General features: G+C 41.2%; 1 protein-coding gene across 2 annotated transcripts in view; it reads right to left on the bottom strand.

The window, feature by feature from the left end:
• Positions 1-197: 197 nt before the first annotated feature.
• The window catches only part of ranbp2 (RAN binding protein 2), a 30,419-nt gene continuing 9,521 nt past the window's right edge, over positions 198-21,095 (bottom strand). The window contains exons 13-30 of one of the 2 annotated variants that reach the window (XM_044365195.1): positions 19,426-19,587; positions 18,928-19,065; positions 18,269-18,400; positions 17,876-18,106; positions 17,642-17,725; positions 16,535-16,676; positions 16,318-16,412; positions 11,725-16,219; positions 11,147-11,224; positions 9,867-10,028; positions 8,906-8,998; positions 8,514-8,689; positions 7,314-7,617; positions 6,268-6,354; positions 6,010-6,164; positions 4,747-5,020; positions 3,225-3,580; positions 198-1,380 (exon numbers count right to left, since the gene is read on the bottom strand). In XM_044365195.1, the coding sequence (XP_044221130.1) occupies positions 1,075-1,380; positions 3,225-3,580; positions 4,747-5,020; positions 6,010-6,164; positions 6,268-6,354; positions 7,314-7,617; positions 8,514-8,689; positions 8,906-8,998; positions 9,867-10,028; positions 11,147-11,224; positions 11,725-16,219; positions 16,318-16,412; positions 16,535-16,676; positions 17,642-17,725; positions 17,876-18,106; positions 18,269-18,400; positions 18,928-19,065; positions 19,426-19,587 (7,470 nt within the window). In that variant the 3' untranslated portion in view covers positions 198-1,074. The remainder of the gene's footprint in view (positions 1,381-3,224; positions 3,581-4,746; positions 5,021-6,009; positions 6,165-6,267; positions 6,355-7,313; positions 7,618-8,513; positions 8,690-8,905; positions 8,999-9,866; positions 10,029-11,146; positions 11,225-11,724; positions 16,220-16,317; positions 16,413-16,534; positions 16,677-17,641; positions 17,726-17,875; positions 18,107-18,268; positions 18,401-18,927; positions 19,066-19,425; positions 19,588-21,095) is intronic. The other variant, XM_044365196.1, reaches the window with a different exon arrangement.

Raw genomic sequence — 21,095 nt, 5'->3', positions numbered from 1 at the left:
AACCCTTCAAATGAAACGATTGCAAAATGAATTATACTCTCATAACATGCTCACATGACGACTATCGCCTGCGATGAGGTTACAAATAGACATTTAGAAAGTAAAAATCAATAAAACAGTGACCATACATGTTTCTATTGTTCTAAGCATGAATAAACATGAAACATTTAAATAACCTTTCAATCTGCAGCCATCCATTACTTGTAAAGCAACTTTATTTGTCCTTTATCAGCATATTATTTTGGTACAACACGCACCATTTCAACTTTAAACTGTGATAATCTCAAACTATAATGGATCGTCTATGTAAAACCTGAACCAGATTAATGTCTTCACCATCAACCCACCCTGCATCCACTGGGCAACACAGTGAGATGACTCAAGTCTATGTGGGAAAAGTCAGAAGTCCAATTATCTGCACATTGTGAAATCCACTTACACAAAGAAAAAAATCAGTGGGGGACACCTACAGTAAAAAGTACACAGTGGCAGCATTTGGAGAGAAGGCAGGGGCGCTGTTACAAAACCAGAGTGCTTTCAAAGGATCTCATCTTTCCATTATGATTAAGACTTCTTCAGAAAAAGGGGAGAAAAAAAATAAATCCCCAAAGTGGAGCGGATGAAGAGGACCAGCATGTTCAAACTGAGCACATGCAACACAAAAGAACAAAAAACAAACATTAAAAAAGTAGTCCATGTACAATTATACAGACAAAATAAACAAATTATGAGAATTTATTGACAATGATTTAGATACAAGTGCAACAGAGCAAAAGTACGCTATGTTTGCTCCAAATGCCTCCTCACACACACACGTTTCCCCATTTGAGAATACACAACAAGAAAAGCAAAATAACTTCTCATCCCAAGCTACCGGAGTCAAGTGTCTGTGATGAAGGGTCTTGACCAGTAGTCCTATGATCAGTGTTAAATTCTCAGATGCTTAATGACTATGGATTCAGTTTCAGCAGGAGGGTACGCACTGCACAGGGAACACATCATTATCCAAAGTCCTTAATCTTATAACCTAAACCAAACTGTGAATTTTATAACCTAAACCAAGCTGTAAAATGTCTAGAGCTGTCCGCAGTCTGTGATGACAATCTTCTTTGCGGGCACGCCTCCCTTTGTGCCCAGTTCCCCCATCTGTTGCACCACGTCCATGCCTTCCCGCACCCAGCCGAAAGCCACGTGTTTGAAGTCCAGGTGTTCGGCTTTCTTCAGGGTGATGAAGAACTGCGAGTTGTTGGTGTCACGTCCTCGATTGGCCATGGACAGTATACCCGGGCCCGTGTGCCTAACGTCAAAGTTCTCGTCCTCAAACTTGCTGCCATAGATGGATTTGCCTCCTGTGCCGTCACTGTTGGTGATGTCACCAGCCTGAAAAAGGTCCAAAGGGGAACTTGTTAGTAGTGTTACACACATACATCCCTTCCCCAAGAGAGATACAGTAACCATGTGGTCATTTGATGGAATCTGAAATACTTTATTGTATTTAATTTGCTCAGTTATTTCATTTTAACAATCTATAATCAATGGATCACATGACCACTTGAATGTGAAAGGGATCGCTCGAAATGAACAACACCCAGAATTATCACCTGCTTCTGCAGCTCTACAGAGGAAGTGTCTTTCAGCTCATTGTTTTGGTTTTCCTGCCCACAACTTAACGCCTCTGTTTCTCTCTCACTGCTCTAATAGTGTCTTCTCAGCTATTGTAGATAGAACAAAACATGATGACATGGCAGGCTGCAAAGTTTTATAAACCTTGTCTTGTCTGGAAATTATTTAACTGCAAACTTTATTAATGAAAATAAGGATAATGGTGATAGAAAGGGCAGAGCAAAGCCCACTTTTCTTCATCCTTCAATGCTCTCAGTGTGTTTTTTTTTTTATTTATTCATTTATTTTTGATCTGAACAAAGATAAAGGAAAGATTTACATTTTTTTCCAAGTCTGTCTTAAAACAATAGTCAGGTATCCAAGTAAACATTGATATAGGATTTATTTCCTTAATCTTTCCTCCTGTTTGTACTGGCCATTAGAAAACCTCTTCATGATGCACTTACAGTATAAATAATGGAGGCCAAAACCCACAGTCCTCCTCCAAAAAAATACTTAAAGTTTATATGACGCCAATATGTCGCCCAAATGAGTCAAATCAAGTAAATATCCTTCAACGTTACAGTCTTTTTAGTGCCAAAGTCCCTCTTTTTGTTATTATACTTCCACTGCGGACCAAAAGGGAAACACGAAGTGGGAATTTGATGTGATAAAGACTGTAAATGTGGCAGATATCCACTTGGTATGACTAACTCAGACTGCTGAAGCCTCATATAAGCTTCAGATAAACTTTTAAATGCATTTTTGCACAAAATGACTGAAGACACACTGTGGATTTTGGCCCCCGTCACTTACATTGAAAGCGCATTTGAAGGGCATCTTTTAATAGCCAATATGAACAGGAGGAATGATTACAGTGAGGAAAACCTCTTTCACTGTTCATATGGACCCCTGTTGTTTTAAGCCACACTTGTAAAATTGTGAACCTATACTTTAATTCTTCAATGTATGTAAATGTTAACTCAAATTTGTTTTTGACACACTTAGACTGACATTAGCTCTGCATGAAAAAAACACAGCTCTCTCATTTGTTTGAATGGGGTCAGTGCGTTAACACAGGTTGGTTCCAGTGCAATTTAAATGCGTTGATCTGTAGCTCCAACTCAGCTCAGTCTCATTGGTACCTTAAACAACACACCCCCCACCACCTTACATTGGTTTAACGCAGGGCTGATTTCAGTCTAATGGCAGCTTAATGCTGAGTGGTTACAAGGTCAGCTAAACTGCCCCTGAACCAGAACAGATTCTGGTGTCCCTTCTACTATTGTCCAGTGTGATCCCCAGTTTGGCTGTCAGGAGCCATGTAGCAGAGGAGATACACACTGCATTAGGATTTTATTACTGAGCTATGATTAGGATGCACACATTTTTACTGGACAAAACAGATTAAACAGTCAAACATTTTTTTTTTCCTCTACTTGGCTTTTTTCATTAAGTGTAGACTAAGCACTGTAGTTATAAACACAAACATAAGGAGCAAGCATCACTCAGTGAGAGAGACTAGTTTTGTCAGCAGTGAGCAAACACCATAGTTAAGAAATGTAGCTCACGTGTAACTTTTTAATCATTAGTGTAAGTGAAGTCTTAGACCATCTCCTCACCTGACACATGAAGTCCGGTATGACCCTGTGGAAGATGGAGTCCCGCAGCCCGAAGCCTTTCTCTCCAGTGCAGAGAGCCCTGAAGTTCTCCGCCGTCTTAGGAACAATATGGGAGAAAAGCTCTATGGTGATTGTGCCCAGTGGTTGGCCGTCTGCTGCCACTGTGAGGAACACCTTTGGGTTAGAGTCTCTGGAGTGCTCTTGAACTCTAGACATCTGTGGTGTGGAGATACATGAGTCATCGTCGCTACTTTGGCCAATGTGGCTCTGACACTCGCAGAAGGTCTTCTTGAAGGACTCGGCTATCTCAGGGGTTTTGAACTTGGCTGCCAGCTGCTCCACTGCGGCGTCGCCATCTGGGAAACGGAGAAAGACGAGAGACCGTCAGCAAGAGGACGGCTAAAAAGCATCGACACACGTTAACACAAAGTAATGTATTTTTGGCATTAATAGCTAATAGGCTGGGCAATCAATCGAGAAGTAACTGAAACCACCTAATTTTACTCATGTTTGACAAACTCATTCTTTCATAAAGGCTCTCCACCTGCAGTTCAAAGTGATGTAATTAACCAAACGTGTCCAGTGAAGACAAAATGACAACATAGCAGCATAGCGCAGCTTCTTTAGGAGCGTTCAGTGCGGGGGGTGTGTGATGCGAGTGTGCAGGACAGAAAGAGAGACGGCAGGTGAGCCGGACGTCGGAGCAAATGCAGGTTACAGTAAACTGTAAATGTTACAGTAAATGTTCAGTATGAGCAACAGTTTGTCAGAATATAAAATGCCACAGCTCTTCAACAACCAAGCTAAATTCACTAGTTTTGTTTACCAGCAGCTGAATATGTTGATGGGGTTAACCCTGAAGTTAGCTACAACTTAGCCTTGAATCTGTAAAACAGTCTCTCTGTGCTTCCTGACCTCAGTCTGAAGGCTGTTACAGTCACAGCCGTCTGTTACATAAGTGTTTGTTCAAATAATGATAATAAAAAGATCCAGCTGATAACAAAATGAGAAAACAGAGGTCATAAAAGTGTTATTCAAATCTGTTTATTGTTACTTATTCTGACATTAAGATATGTTAAACCGCGTCATATTTTACTTTGAATTTCCTGTTTTAGTAAAGAAATACCTAAAAGTGTTATTAACTACTAAATATGGTCATAATCCAGGTTTTCTGTTTATTTTAGATATCATTTTATTAATCGTTACTGAGGTAAATGTGGCAATTAAACGTGATATTGATTTCAGGTGATAACATTAAGCTCTAAAATCCTCATAAGTATTCATAAAGGTATTAAAAAATGCAGGTTATCTGTAATTATAACCATTTGAATCACTATTTTAGACAAGAATTGAGGCTTGCATCTCTCTATAACAACTAGTGCTCCGAACATGGTAATCACAGCTGTGTAGTCACAAAAAGATGCTTCTACAACAATAGCAAGCTAATTAACATTAGACTGAAGCTAAGAGCAGACACATACAGTGTAGAAACTGACGTCATCTCAACACTGTGACAACATACCTGAGTAGTCGGTGGCAGTCCAGAGCAGTGCGTTAGCTGAGGCGTTCATGGGTTTGAGTTCCATCGCCGGTGAGATTGTGTGGTTGGCACAAACTCTCAGCACCTGCTCTCTTCTCATCAGGATTCGGTAGAAATGTTTGGTTGGGTGGTAGAGGATCTTGAGGTCACCGATGCCACGCTCCTTCCACTGGCCGAGGTCCCGGTCCCATCGGTACAGCTTGGCGCGCTCCTTAAACAGGATTTCCTCATCCTCCTCTCCAGACTTTGTCTCCACCTGAGAGAATTAAAATGCACAAAAGATGAGAAGTGATCTTCCGCTTTATTCACTAAACTGATCTGTAGTGCTCCCCCCCACCCAATTGTACTGTGTCGGTCTACTTAAGCCGTGCCAAACCAAGCCAAGCCAAGCCATGATGACGTGTTTCCAGCCTCACAGCAATGAGGTGCTGCTGCTTCTTCACATGAAAGCTTTCCACTGATGAACCAGTGTAAGGCTTTCATTATGAGGAAGTTATAAGATATGATATAAATAAGTAAATTAAGTATGTATTTACTTATAAGTAAGTAAATAAATAAATAAGAAATAAGTTTTCTTCAGTAGTGCTATTTTTCAATCTACAAAACAAGACATGGAGACATGGATTTTTTTCCCCTACACACATAAGACTACATAAAATCCAGATAATAGAAATTAAAAAAAAGATGGGACAGGAGAGGCCAAGAAGCCACAAAGCCACGGGCTTTACAACAGAGAAAAACAAATAGATATTTGGCGCCATTTGTTAAGTGGATCAGTTTTAAATCTTGCAGGAAGGAATTTATTTTATTTGGCTTGAGGAAGACTTGTAGTTGTTCCAAACATCTCAAATAAAAGCAAAGGAAGCTCTGATTGAGTGTGTGGGTGTTGTATCGTAGTTTAATTGTCTTTTGTATCAGGCGTCTATCCCACTGACGCCTGTGGACAGGCAGCTTGACAGGCTTACTGCATTTTTAGCACATTTCCAACAAGTCATCAAGGTAAAAAAAAATCATGCGAGATTTTTTGGCTCGCGTGGCGATTGGTGTCTTAAAAAGGGACCAAAATGTTGGAGCACAGCTCGACATTCCCCAGTTGCCTGTCAGCTTGAAGCGTGATCACGCTTGTAGAACGACAAAATCAAAACAGCACCTTCTATAAACACTTGTACAGGATAATACTTAAAAAAAAGCTCAATGCATCACAGACAATTTGATCTGTATGACAACTGTGTGTGACTGAGGTACCTCTGGTAGTGACACTATTGGCTCAAAGTGAATGTCCACATTATTAGGAGCTTCCTCTTCATCACTCCCCTCCTCATCGCCATTGTTTTTTGGTGCTGAAGACACTGCGGCCCCAAATACTGTGGCTCCAGCGTTTGCCCAGGAGAAGTTGGAGTCTACACAAGGGGAAAAAACAATAAATATGCAATTTTGTCATTTTTGAGAGAAAGTAAGTTGTCAAAAAGAAGAACATAAGACAATTTAAGCACTGAAGCCGACCTTGTGATCCAAAGGCAAATCCGTCTGTCTTATTGGCCAAGTCGGCAAAAGAGAAGCCTCCGAGTGAGTTGAAACCGAAGTTAGAGTCTGTGGTGAGAGAAAGAAAGTTCATCATTAAATATTTGTATATCTGCAGGATTCCAGCATACAGCGGGTTGGACACAACATGAACGCTGTACAATATAATCTGAGGCAATAAACAAAGTGTGAATCTTTATATGACACTTTTTGTAATTGCTTTTTGTTAGCTTGTCCACCCACTGGGTTCATAGAAACACCTAAATCCTTAGAAAATGGAACCAACCCCTTAATCACACTCATCAATCTATAATCATATTTCTTTAATCACAGACACTGAAGCATCACTGAGGTTCAGATTAAAACAGTGGAGCCAATTTAAAAGGAAAACATGCAAGTCTGTTTGTGGCACATTCAAGACTTACAGTGGGAAACTCATACAACAAGCAGCGTTGTAGAAATTGAACCCAGTAGACATTAAGTAGAATATACAAGGATGCTGTAAAACTGGTAAAGTGAATTTCATCTAAAATAGATTATTAAAAGTAGTCCAAGTAAGTTTCCAAAAGATACCTGCCCTGAATCCAACTGTAGGAAAGGCTGAATTAGTTGCATGACTCTGTTGTGCAGGACAATGTGGTTCAGCTGCATACACTTTGCAGTTTTGACATTATGATCAAACTTATCTGTGCTAGAAAATTCTAATATTAATTTTCCATGTCTTTCCTGGCCACAGTGTAGCATTCAAACAAACCTACTCTAATAATAAGCAGGTGAACAGATCAAAACCCCACTTTCTTACCTCAACAAGGTAAATCAATGATTGTACTGTAATGTCACCCACAGAGGTACATTTCTAAGCAAGTATTCTCCTGAAGATGGCGGTAGACTTTTGATCATAAAGCTGGTAAGAGCTTCTGACCAAAAGGGCTGCATCTCAGCTTTAACATACCAGCACTGACCCACAAATATCAGGTAGACTGTCAGTGGTCGTACTTCTGTGGTAAAGAACAGGAAGTGGTCTGTACCTTGATTTGCTGTCGTAGCAGTAGTAGCTGTGGCAGTCCCAGCGTTTGACTCTGGCTCTGGGCTCTTCTTAGTCGAAAGGTCAATGGGAGAGACGCTGCTAGGAGCTTCACTCTGAGTGTCTGTTGGCTGGTCTGTAGTCTGGTCTGAGGTCTGGTCTGAAGTCTGGTCTGGGGTCTGGTCTGAAGTCTGTTCCTCTGGTGTAGACGTGCCGCCTGCAGCCTCCACGCTGCTAGGTGATGGGTCTGATGTTGTCTCTTCAGCCGGGCTGCTGGAGACCTTTTGAGCTTGGTTTAACTGGGCATCCTGAAACAATTCATGAATTAAATCATAATCTATAATCTTTAGTTCCAGCTCTAATCACAAGGAATACTTTTTCTAAGTGACTTGCTTATATCCATGTAAAGAGGGATTCATCCGCACCCAAAAAACACTCATAAATGTGTTCTTGTTATTGTTACTTCAGCTGGATGTTGGACCGTCACTGAACAGAACGTACAGTGTATGTATGTATGTATTTATGTACAGAGCTTGATGTTAGAAGACTGTGATACTGATGCTTGCTTGATGCTACGTTAAATAAATCCTGTAAATGGTTAAACTGCCTAAAGTTAAACCAAATATTTTCAGCACATTAGCCAAAATAAGGTTTTTTTTCCCATTAGTCCATTATATTCTTATTATGGGAATATATGGCATTACTCAATATATGACATGTATGGAGGAAAAACAAGTGTTTTTTTTGTTGTTGTTTTTTTTAAATCAAGACTTGGCAGCTGAAATATTTATATATTATATTTACAAAGTGTCAACTTGCTAATAACTGTCTGGTCAGTGTAAAAATAATATCTGTTGCAAATAAGTGATTTGCACATATTACAAATGTTATTAGGATTGCAGGATCGTTAATTATAACAGATTTAAATTATTATAGATACAAATTCATTGCCTAATGGGAACCTGCATGAGTGACTTCTCATTGATGTGTCTCTTTATTAAGCTGCTTACTGGCGTGCCCCCATAGCCGAATGTTTACCACCCATGCCACATAACTGCAAGGTCCCTGGTTCGATTCCAGCCAGGGACCTTTGTTGCATGTCATACCCATCTCCCTCTCCTTGTTTCCTGTCTGCCTTTTTGCTGCCCACTGTCCAATAAAAGGCAAAAATAATCTAGAAAAAAAAAAAAAAAAAACTGCTTACCAGGTCTTGTTGTGCCTTGCGGACCTCTGTCTCAAAGTCTTCAGATTTGTCGTGATCTGGGTCACTGTCTGTGGTGCTCAGGCCACAGAAGAAGGTGGGTGGAAGCTGGAGGCTTTTGGCCTTCTCCTCCTCCTCTGGCGTCGGCTTCTTCTCCCAGACCACCTGGCAGTCTGACTCTAAATGGAGTACACACAAGTTTAAGACTAGAGAGTGACTTTCGATAAAGTCCACATACTTTAGGCCATGTAGTGTATACTGTAAATGTAGAGATAATTCTTCATCTATCACAGCTCAGTCAGTGAAATTAATCTAAGCAGAATGGTGACTGACGAATGAAAAAAAATTGGGTTGAGGTATTTAACATTATGTGTGATATGACATGACATACTTACCATCACCACCACCAGATGCTGCTGCCTTTCTCTCCAGAGGATCAGGGTAGAGCTTTCCATTTAAGGCTTTCACTGCTGACTCATAGTCCTCATCTGATTCAAATTCAAAACAAATTCAACACATGTCACTTAATTTATATTTCTTTCTTGTACAGATGAGCTGTGTTGGTGCCACATCTCCAACTGCAACCTGACTGAAAACAGATCTTTGACAATACGAGTGAGCATGAATGTTAAGTCAGTGTTGTGTTTGTTTTGTCTACACTTCTGATTGACATATTCAGATTCAATGACTGCCAGCCTTACAGACATCACATTTTGTCGTCACGGTGAGACTAAGGTCGTCGAAAGGATCGATACGATCTCCGTTAATTATCAATTTGACAGTATCAAAAGTACCAAAGATATTAAAAAAACAACACCAAAAAAAACCCAAAAACAGATATACAATCAGATTTTCAACCAAAGGCTGCACAGATGAAACAACAGGGAATAAAATCAACTGGTCATCAACCTGTGGCTGTTACAGCGTTCTCTCCAGCAACAAACCCACCACATGACTAGTGGGTCACGTGTCAAATTTAATAAAAAAAAAGAAAAGAAAAAAAAAAAAGATCCTATTTTGAGGTATCGAGTATCATTTTTATACTAGAATTGTATCAAAGTTTAAAATTCTGGTGTCGTGACAATTTTAGGTGAGACACGACAGCTAAAACCTCCATATCCAAATAGAACAAGAGACCTTTTCTTAGCTTTCTGGATAATGTTCATACATTTTTTTTAACAGTGATTACCTCTATGACGACTGCATTTGAATACCATTGTTTAATTCATTTATTTACATGATGTCTGTTACCAGTGTCCATGTTATTTCAAATGAAATGTCATTTTCCTTTTTTAATGAACTCTCACTCACAAGTACACCATTAAAAGATTACTGTTTCTTATACTTTGGTCTCACCATCAGGTTCATCATCGCTGGTGTAGCCTGGTTCATTCTGGTAGCAGAAGAAGGTGAGAGGCAGCAGGAGTTTCCTGGCTAAAGCAGCCTGTTCGGCAGTGGGTTCCCTGACATAGACGATCTCCACGTCAGAGTCATCATCCGACCTTGCACTGTCTTCTCCTACAACAGACAAATTAAAGTAGAACAACACAGTCAGGCTAGCAAAAAAAAACTTAAGAAAAGGCACAGATTAAGCTGTTTTATTCCCTTTATAACCACAGGTGTTAGTTCCACACACACAAAAAAAACATGCACAGCAAAAACGAATGGCATGCATTCGATTTACCGATGTGTGAGACAAGTTGTATTAAGAGAACATTTATGTATGCATGTCTTGGTGTTTTTATTTTTATTTGACAGACTACACCACTTACTGTAGGAAACATGGCCCTGTATCATTGAATAGCATACATACCTGAGCTTTAACTCGAATTAGCCTTTGCTGAGGTGCACATCACTGGCAGAAGCCAGACTAGAGAGGGAATTGCGTTTCATGCTGTTGCTACACATCCTGCACTAAAAATGGCACGTGTGACGTTTGCATAGTGCATTCCTCTCGGAGGGAACGCTCTCTGTGGAATCTTCTCAGCTCACCTTTCATAAGACGGAGAACCTTTGCTTTCACTAACCTGCTCCCTGAAGCTACGCAAAACTAGTTTAAATCTGTCTCTATTGATTAGTACAAGTTCAACTGCCCATTCATTATTACCAAATTAACTAACAACTAGAAACTAACAACTAGAAACACTGATTTTTAACATGAAACTGTTTTATTCAGTGTTTTTTCTGGTTTTAATCACCAGGTCTGTTTGTTTCGGAGAGGAAGAAACCTCTGTGGATAATTCAGCTCCTTGTAAAAACCTCCTAAAAGATGAACATTGACGGAATCCTAACTGGGAGAAACTGACTGCAATAATGGCAGTAGTGGTTGTTTAACAAAGAAGACAACAATTCCTATGATCCCACACTACTTCACAACATCAAACTCCATCTTTTGTTATGGTTTTGATTGAGAGACCCCTGGCATCAGAAAATGACATTGTGCGTTTAAGTATGATTACAATTACTAAAATTCTTTGTACAGTTAAACTGCACCTCCACACACACACACAGGACATGCAACACATTAGCTTCACTGTTTTTTCCACTCCGTGCATCCAGGTTATTTCTTTCTAATAGTACGGGCCAGCCAGGTGACAGCTGAGAAGTGTTAACACACACTGCAGTGATTAGAGTACCTGGGGGTTCAAATTGGGTGGTTGATGTGCTGGTCCAAAAGGCCATTGGGTTATCTTTGAAAAGCCTAAAATCCAGCCCTAAAGGATGATGGGTTGTTGGGCGAAGAGAAACTAATTGTGAGGCTGGTATCATAATCAGAAAACAAGGCCAAAATTGTTAAAATGAAAATATGAATCAATTATGTGAAAATGTTTTGCAATGAATGTTACCAGACAAGCTCTGAGGGTATGCAACGTATGTGCAGCATGTTCACTAAAACCTACTGTAGATAAGTTATTGTATAACTGTAAATAAAAGGTGCATAATATCTTAGGTATACTTAAATAATGTATGTGAGGTGGCTGCATGGGGAGGAGATGGGAAGTGATTTTAAACACTACTGTCCAACAACTTTCCTAGAAAAACTTGAGAATGGTCTTGGTTGGGTCAACTAAGAAGATGATGGAGCAATGAGATGCAGATGGAACAAGACAATGGAGTAAAAATCAAATGAACAAAAACAGTCATAATACCCATTCAAAAACAGAAAATCAAACAAATATTCCATAAATAGTAAGATTTTTTTTTTTTTTTTTACCTTTCTCTGGGATTTTGAATGCAGGTGCTGCAGATGAAGTCCTGGCAAGACGTCCAGAATCTTTGGCCTTCAACCCGGATTCACAGTCATCAGTGTCAGAGTGAGATTTTGGACTGCCAAAAATCTTCTGAAGGCTATCAGAGCCAAACACAAATTTAGGGGGCGACACCACTGACTTGGAGGTGTTGCCTGGACTCTGAGACCCAGCTGCACATGGCTTACTGTCGGGAGAAAGGTCTGTACGTTCCTTTGTAGTCTCTTCCAGAACAGCAATGGCTGCCTTCCCACACACTGCTGTAGCACTATTTCCTGATTGTGCAGGTCCACTGTCTTGAGGTGTGGCAACCCCGGTTGTAACTGGGGTCACAAGTTCCCCTCTTTCTTGTGCACCCTTGGCTTCTTCAAAGACCTGTTTAAATGTGTTTGCAGTGTCCAGCAGTTTGAATCTAACAGCCAACTGCTCAATATTACCTTCGCCAGCTTCAGCAAAGTCCAAGGCACTCCAGACCCAGGCCTTCTCAGCGCCCTTCATAGGTTCAAGCTTCATGGCCGTTGTGATCCAGTGGTTAGCACAGATCTTGAGTACCTGATCTCTCCTCATTATCAACCTCACTCGTTTGGTGTCGAAATTCTGCAAGATCTTGAGGTCTCCAATACCCCTCTCCTTCCACTGACTCTGCTCCTTGTCGTAGCGATACAGTTTTGCCCTGTGACTGAAGACTATCTGTTCATTTTCCTCCCCTGTGGAAGTTTCAACCAGATCAGGCAAGGGGACCACAGGTTCAAAGTACTGGCCATCTCTCTCCTCATCCTGGGTTACATCCTGCTCGTCATCAGTGCCCACTGAGGCTCTGCTCTGGTTAAGCTTAGCAGGAGATTTGGAGGGGCTAATGCCAGGCTGGAAGCTGAAACTGAATCCACCAGTGGATTCCCCAAAGCGGAAAAGGTTCTTTCTCAGGGGGCTGCTGGCGAGGGGAGAGGCATAGACTGATGAGTCAGCAGTATCATCTAAAGCCCCTTCTCTAAGGTCATAGTGGTCCCATTCTAGGGTGGGGCCAGTGGTTTCACCGTGAGGCTTCATTACAAGGCTTGAAACATTGCTGGTTGTTGTAATGTCTCCCTGGCTGTCATCATCTTTGATCTTTGTTTTCTCATCTGTCAGGAAGAATTTTAGGTCTTTCAAACCAGACTTCATTTCCTCCGCTTTTTGAATGAGATGTGCTGTTCTACCTGTGTCAACAAGCTTGTGCGGAGTTTGTAGGGGGATGTCTAAGAGAAGTCTTTGACACTCTTCAAACTTTTCCTTAAATTCCTCAGCAAGCTCTGGGGTTTTAAATTTGGCAGCCAACTGCTCTGGTTTAGCATCCCCATCAGAGAAATCATTGGCCATCCAAATCCATGCCTTGTCTGAGCCCGCCAGCGGCTTAAGATTCATAGTGGTGGTAATCCAGTGGTTGGCACAAACCTTCAGAACTTGCTCTCTTCTCATCAGTACCCTTAGCCTGCCATTAGTGGTGTTTTTTAGGAATTTAAGGATTCCTACACCACGCTCTTTCCACTGACTGGTGTTAGAATCAAATCTGAACAGTTTGACACGCTGAGAATAAAGAACCTGCTCATCCTCCTCCCCTGTCACCAGGTCCACCTTGTCAGGCATCTGGACCACTGGCTCAAACTGGATATCATCATTTTCCTCGGTTTTATACATGCCGTCTTCCTCCACCTCATTTGGGGCATCTGCCTTGGTGGGCGTTGCCTGGAAGGATGAGAACACCTGCTCACCAGCCCCACAGAAACCTTTGAAATCGGGGTCGGTCTGGCCAAACTGGAAGTCTCCTCCAGAGGATTGTGCCAGATCTGCAAAACTGAATGAATCAGTTTTCCCAGAAATTAATGGATTTTGATCTTGCTCTGTTTGGCCTACTAAAGGTGTAGATGCATCTACTTTCTCCTTGTGTTTGTCAGCTATGCTTTTAAGAAAACTAGAAGCTGGCCCTGATGGGGTTGTCTCATTATCAGTTGAGGGAGTTTCTTTTGCAGTGTCCTGAATGCCAAACTTGAAGCCATCAGATGGAATGGGCATTGAGAAAGAGAAGCCTGAAGAACTTGTGGTACTAGATCCAGACTGTGGAGCCTCAAACTTGAAAGAAGCAGCTGAACTGTTATCTTTGTTTTGCCCAAACTGGAAAGTGCTGCCTGCTGCAAAAGGCATTGTAAATCCAGTTCCAGCAGGCTGGCTTGATGAACTCTTCGTTCCAAAGGTAAAGCTAAAGGAGGAAGCTGAAGGAGCAGTGCTGGTTATGCTTTTGGCATTGGGATTTGGCGTCTGACAGGCCACACACTTATTGGCAGAAGCGTCATTTCTCACCAGACACATATCACAGTCCCATTCTCCATCCTTCTTGGCAAACATGGCTTCTAAAGAGGGGGTTTCACGAGGGGTGTGGCAAGAAAAACATTCAGCAGCTGATGCATCATTTCTGACCAGGCAGGAACTGCAGTCCCACTTTTCATCCTTCTTTGCAATATCAGGCACAATTCCTGACAAAACTGACACTGTTGACAGAGTGGACACAACTGGAGCACCCTCTTTTGATTTAGCAGTAGGGTTGGGAGTGCCACAGGCGACACATTTGCCAGATGAAGCTTCATTTCTTACTTCACATACATCACAGTCCCACTGCCCTGGCTTCTTGCTAAACTGGGCACCAAACCCAGAGTCAACAACATCTGAGGGCTTAACTACAGGTGCAGTTGCAGCTGGTGCCACTTGTGCTGTGGCAGTTGTTTTAGGTGAAACTTTCAGAGCTTTACAAGAAACACAACTGTCTGCAGAGGCCTCATTTGTTACAGAGCATGTGCCACAGTCCCACTGCCCTGGCTTCTTGCCAAACTGAGCCCCAAAGCCAGCACTAAAGGCACTGGTTACTGTGTCAGCAGTTTTTGAGGTGCTTGTGCCAAACGTAAATGAAGGGGGTATGGAAGCTCCAAAAGCACCAAATCCAGTAAATGGAGAGCCAGAACTACTAGGTTTTGATGCATCAGTCCCAAATTTGAAAGTAAAGGGACTGCCTTTGGTTTCACTTGCAGCCTGAATGTCTGGTTTTGATGAAGAATTAGGATTGGCACTTTGACAAGCAACACACTGCATATCCTTGGATTTATTTCTTACACAGCACACAGTACAGTCCCATTCCCCTTCTTTCAGTGCAAACTGTGCGGCCAATGAATCAGAGGTTTTTAAGCTTTCCTCTTTCTTCTCCTGTTGATCATGCTTCTCTGACGATCTCAACACAATTTTCTGAGCTTCCTCAAACTTGGCTTTGAAAAGTGATGCCTCATCTACGGTTTTGAAGCGGATGGCTAGTTGCTCAGGCTTAGGCTCTTCGTCTGCATAATCAATGGCATTCCAGACCCAGGATTTGTCAGAGCCAGCATTCGGTTTCAGTAGCATATCAGCATTGATGTAATGATTGGCACAGATCTTAAGGACCTGTTCTCTTCTCATCAAGAGGCGAACCTTCCCTTTAGTGCTGTGTTTTAGGATTTTAACGTTGCCAATGCCCCGCTCCTTCCATTCTTTTGTCTCTGTGTCAAATCGATACAGCTTTGCTCTATTGCAAAACATCTCCTCCTCTTCTTCCTCACCTGTTTTCACATCTACTTTGTCCGGAAGGGGTACAATGGGTTCAAAGTGAGGACCATCTTCATCCTCCTCAACATGCGTGCTGTCATTGTCGCTATCTACCGCCCTTTCCTCTTCTGCAGTAGCCTTGGCTATCCCAAACACTGGCTTGGTAACATCCCCAAATTTAAATGGCTGCTCCACATTTCCAAACAGACTTCCGGTATTTGTGCTCTGTGCTGCATCAGCAAAGGAGAAGCCATTAGAATTTTTATTGCCAAAGGTGAAGATGCCCGTTTGGCTGGGGGGCTGCTCTTGAGCTATGGGCTTCTCTGGAACAGTATCTGTTTTAGTGGGAATGTCTGACGTAAGAAGACCAAGCAAACTTTCACTATGCTTGGCCTGAGAAGCCGAGAAAGTGAAATCTCCATCATTGGATTTAAAGTTGGAGTTAAATTTAAATGCAGCTGAAGGTGTTGACTGGGCAACTGTGCTTGCTCCAAAACTAGGCACTTTGGGAACTTCAGCAGGTGCCTGCTGGCTGAATGAGAGCTTCCCAAATTCCATAGGCTTCCCCGCGATGCTCTTTGGTGGCTGAACAGGGGCTACAGAGGGTTTGGTGAAGTAGCCAGGTTCAGGTAAGGGAGGGTTGGTGGTTTGTTGGGATACACTCTGGCCATAATATTCTTCACTATATGGGGAAAGAAGGCTAGTGGCTGGTGATTCAAATCGAAGAGGGGCACCAAAGACCTGTTCTTGAGGAGGGTAAATGCAGGCCGGGGCTGTCTGCAATGGAGGTGTATGTGTGGGCTGCTGGTAGGCATACATATGCTGCTGAGGTGGCATACGGTTCATACCATACATTGGGCCCTGTGTAAAGCAAAAAAAGAAAACAAAATCAAATGTCATTCAACATACTCTGAAAAAGTTTATTACTGTAAATTAGAGTTAAACAGTAATGTAATTACCTTGGTGGGGGTTACATTTGCTGCTGTGCGCAGGAGATACTGTGAGTTATATGCTGGAGATTGATTGTAGTACACAGAGGGGCCTGTGGTCGCAACTTAAAAATACAGACAAAGATTTTGTTAATTAAAACAATTTATTCTGTTCATCAAAGCATTTATAAAAAACAATATGGCACTATACATTAAGACATGCTTTTGTTCTATGTAGTATGCAGACCTGTTAGAGGGGCCCCATGGTAGGACTGGACTGGCGTGAAAGTGTCCTGTAAGCCCTCAGCTCCGTAACTCTCCCCATACATCTTGTGATGAGGAGAGCCTGCATTCCCTGAAGAGTTGTGTCTCAGATCATGAACCTCATTCTGCAAAACAAGGAGCTTAATGAGAATTGAACAGAGCATTTAACCCACAGAAAAAGTAAGACACAAGAGTGATTAAGCCATTTCATGTAGAAAATCAACATTATTTACTGTGCCGTGTTCAAAACCATAAAAAAATGTCAAATAGTGGCCAGGGCCTTTATTTGCTTTAACAGCAGAGGCCTCTATTTGAAACAGGCTATTATTAGAGATGGGCCTTTTCTAAATTTCTAAATGCTGTGCTCCTGTTTTACTTCATGTTGCTGAAAACTCAACATAAATATTGTTCTCATTCCATTTACATTTTTTCATTTGGCAGGTAAAATCCAAGCCACAGATCAAGGAGAAGCCTTTGAGAATAAGACATATCCACCTGACTTAAGTGAGGCAAAGTTGCAGATACATGAAATAACACATTAGCGCATAGTAAATTTGGAAGAGGTAGGTCTTTAAGCGATTTGTGAAGACATATGGATTCTGCTGATCCAGTTGAGTTTGGTAACTCGTTCCACTACCAAGGGACCACATAGGAGAAGAGTTTGGATTGAGATTTCCTGTTTTACAGTGATGCCAGGATTTGTCATTGTTTATTTGCAGATCATAGCGAACAAGAAGGCGCATAAAGCTGAATGAGGGAGTTCAGGTAGGTGGGGGGGGTGTGCACATTTACCATTAGTGAAGAGAATGTGCTAAGGGGTGGTAGTGTGGAAGTGACTGAGAAGGGAGCGGGCACAAGGCTGCAGAGATCGTACCGAATGAAAACCATTGACATATGAACTTTAGGACAATCAGAGAGGGACACAATAAACTGAATGAAGAAATGGTCAAGACACATGCAAGGGGGAAACGGAGAGGTTGTCTGACGGTAAATAACAATAAAAAAGATTTTCACCGGATTCCTTAAATAATTCCTTCTGGGTGGAATTTGTGTGAAATTAAATAAAACGTGCTTAGTCCCTAATTCTGACCTTGAGAGCTTCAACTTGCTGACACAGCATCTGGAGGAGACTTTTCTGGTCCTCCACCCAATGAGGTGGGGTCTTCGGGGAAATCTATACAACAGGGAAAATAAATTATGTCAGTAATGTACAACTTTTATCAAGATGTCTGAGATATATACAATCAAACACTTTTAGTAACCATATAGAAATCTAAAATTGTCTTCTAAATGATTGTTTTCAAAACCAATAACCTGAACCTACCAGGTGTCTTTTGGAAGGAGAGACAATGCTTTTGTTAGGGGAGAGAGTGGAAAATTTGATGTGGGATATGGTGGCACTGGTTTCTGTGGGATGAGCAGGGCTGGAGTGGGCTGGTCCTCTTCGACCCATGTCCTCTTTCTCTTCCTCTTCATCCATGTCCTCCCCATCGTCCCCCAGCTGTTGGTTCACATCATTCAGGAGGTCCACAACTTCCTCCATGGACACAGGCAACTGGGACACAAAATGTAGACAATGGTTTTATTTCTGTGGAGTTGTTACATTTAATAGTAGGAGTATAAAGATAACAGGATAAACCATGTAAAGGATATTTCATCAAACATGCTTCTGTTTTGAAAGTTAAACTTGCTCAGAGCTACAAAATATTGGACTTACCTTCTCAATGTCATCTGCATTGGCATTGTAGATCTTGGACAGGTAGGTCCTGAACTTCCTCAGGAAAGTGATGCACCTGTCTTGGGTCTCCTCAACCCCATTGCTGGCCTCCTCTGACAGCCGCTGGTAGATCTGCCAAGGAAACAAAACATATTATAGAAAACAAATGCAAAGACAAGCACAGGCTTCAGAAAGACTAACATCAGCATCCACCCTTGGGATGCATGATACAGGTGAACTTTGAGGTATCTGCATAAGTTTGACATTGTTTGATTAGCATCCTCTTTAGCCATAATGTCTTTTTTTCTTTAAGGAGTTCATACGGATAGTAGCCCTGAGGACGTCTGCACCAATAAATACTTTTACACTATTGGCAAATCACAATCTATTAAACTGGATTGGTATGCAAAACCAAAACCTGAGTCACAATATTCAAAATGTAAACAATCTTCAGCTACAATCAAGAAATACTTTGGTGCATCAACTATGTGTGGTATCAGGATTGGTGCTGATAGAGCTCTCAAGATCTATAACAAAAGCTTGTCTATTGGCCATAATCTTCTAAAATGTTTGTTATCTACTGTAATTGAAATATATATTATAAATAGACAGCTATTGTTAAAGTCAGATGGTCAATTATATCGAAGCAAATTACTTACCTGAGCCAGATGCCAGACGGACGACATGTTATTGATAGTTTCCAAGGTAGCGATGGCCTCCTCTGTCTTGCCTTCAATGTCAAGGAAAACTGCATACGTGATTTTGGCTTCCTCTTCATATCCCTTCACAGATGAGATCTAAAAAAAAAAAAAAAAAGGACACGGACATGTACCCACAGAAATACACAATTTGTAAGTGATGGTACAACTTAGATCTCTCAAAATATTACAACAGGTTAATATGTATTTGCTGTAGTGGCTCCAGTGGGAATCAAACCCCTTACCCTAAGCTCTACAATGCTCTATCATCTCACCTACAGAACTACTTACTGGTTGAAAAACATCATACTCAAAAATCATTTACAACCTAATCAAAGCAATACACTACAAGATACAGTGATAGGGGTGATAACTGTAAAAACAAGGATAAACCTAATTAATGACTGCTAACATCCTGAATTTCATATAAGAGACAGAAATCATGACAACAATACTAACCTGAATATCTTTGGAGGAAAAGTGTAAGAAGAGTGGGTCAAGGGGTTCGGGTATACTGCGTCTGTTTTTTATTTTGTCCAACAGTGGAAGGACAACTTTCCAGTAGTGAACACTGCGGTTGATGTACTCCTTCTGGTCATAGTACGAGTTCACTCCATCACCCTGGGTTGTTAGACATGCAAAAACACAGCTGAATATAAAGGAAAGAAGGTGAGCCTGTCACATGAGCTAAATGCAGAGCTGACATACAGTAAACTTTTGACAGAAGTCAAGCCTTCAGTTGTTACACGTGCTACCATTCAAACAAACTGACACAGTCAGAGAAGCAGCACATGTGGTTGTTTGGAAAACCACATGTGCATCACATTTAACAGTTGTAAAGTGAGTGACAGGCAGGAGCAGGTGTAAAGGCAAACAAGTGCGATTTATCGGGCAGTGCTGCGCGCGCGCGTGTGTGTGTGTGTGTGTGTGTGTGTGTGGACGACTGCCACCCACATAACTGACCCCTCTCTAGCTGACAATCTTATCATTTTGAGTCAATGTGCGTATGGCGTACTTTTAAATATCAACTTTAAGAGCACAAAGAAGGAGAATGAAGAGGAGGACGAGGAGAAGCCCATGGCTAAAGGGGTTAAAACAGAGCACAGAGATGCAAACAGGTAAGGGGTAAAAAAGGTAAGAACATTGCGTGGATAGAGAAAACCTACCACAACTAGGGGGGCATACTCCCCTTGGAGAAAATTTTGAAAGATACTCGCTTTACAAACAAATTTTTAGTTACTTTTAAGTTTATTTGCATCCGCCTGAAAACTAACAGCCATTATGGGGTAAAACAACCCTACACAAAACACATAAAAAAAGGAATCAATAATCAACACACTGATCTTCAGCTCAATGCTTTTCCAGCCCTATGTTTAAAAAAAGCATTTAAACTGTAAGAACACAAAAACTCAAATGGCTGCCCCCCCCCCCAGCTGTTCATCCATCCATCTGTCTCTCTAACAAGACATATCAAGATGAAGAAAAATACTGGCAATAAATTAGTGTTGGCTTTTACAATATACAATGCATCTAATCTAAAAAGGTCATTACCATTATTTCACCGGATACAGTAAATGCATCTGCTAACTTCTACAGCTCCTAATGGAAAGGAGGAACTGTTTGAATAACATTATCCTTTATAGAAAGGAGATGTGGCTTTTTTCCTCCAATAAGTCTTCTTTTTGATGGTTTTTCGTCTTCTTCATTTTAAAGTATGAATTTAAAAATTTGCTTAATATTGTCATTAGGGCTGCAACTACTGATTTATCTACATTTTTTTCCATGATTAATCGATCATTTGTATATAAAATGTCAGTAAATATTAAAAAAGAAAAAACCCTGTTATAATTTCTCACAGTTAAAGATCTTCAAAGGTCTTCGTTTGTCTGACCAACTGTCCAAAACTCTAATTGTTAGGGGTGGATGAAGAAAAAAAAAAAGAAGAAGAAAAGTTTCACATTAGAATCTCGACTGATATATCTTATGATTCTGAATTGATTCACAAATGTCAAAAATCGATTTTCTAAATGTTAATTAATGTGATGTTGTCGGAACGAAAAAGGCAGAACTCAACTGTGAGGGCAGTGCGGCACCCAGACAGTCTACAGCGTGCACACGCTACTAGAGTT

The sequence above is a fragment of the Thunnus albacares genome, chromosome 11, assembly GCF_914725855.1.
Source record: "Thunnus albacares chromosome 11, fThuAlb1.1, whole genome shotgun sequence".
In the NCBI taxonomy this organism is placed as follows: domain Eukaryota; kingdom Metazoa; phylum Chordata; class Actinopteri; order Scombriformes; family Scombridae; genus Thunnus; species Thunnus albacares.
This window is presented reverse-complemented; position numbering and strand designations above follow the sequence as displayed.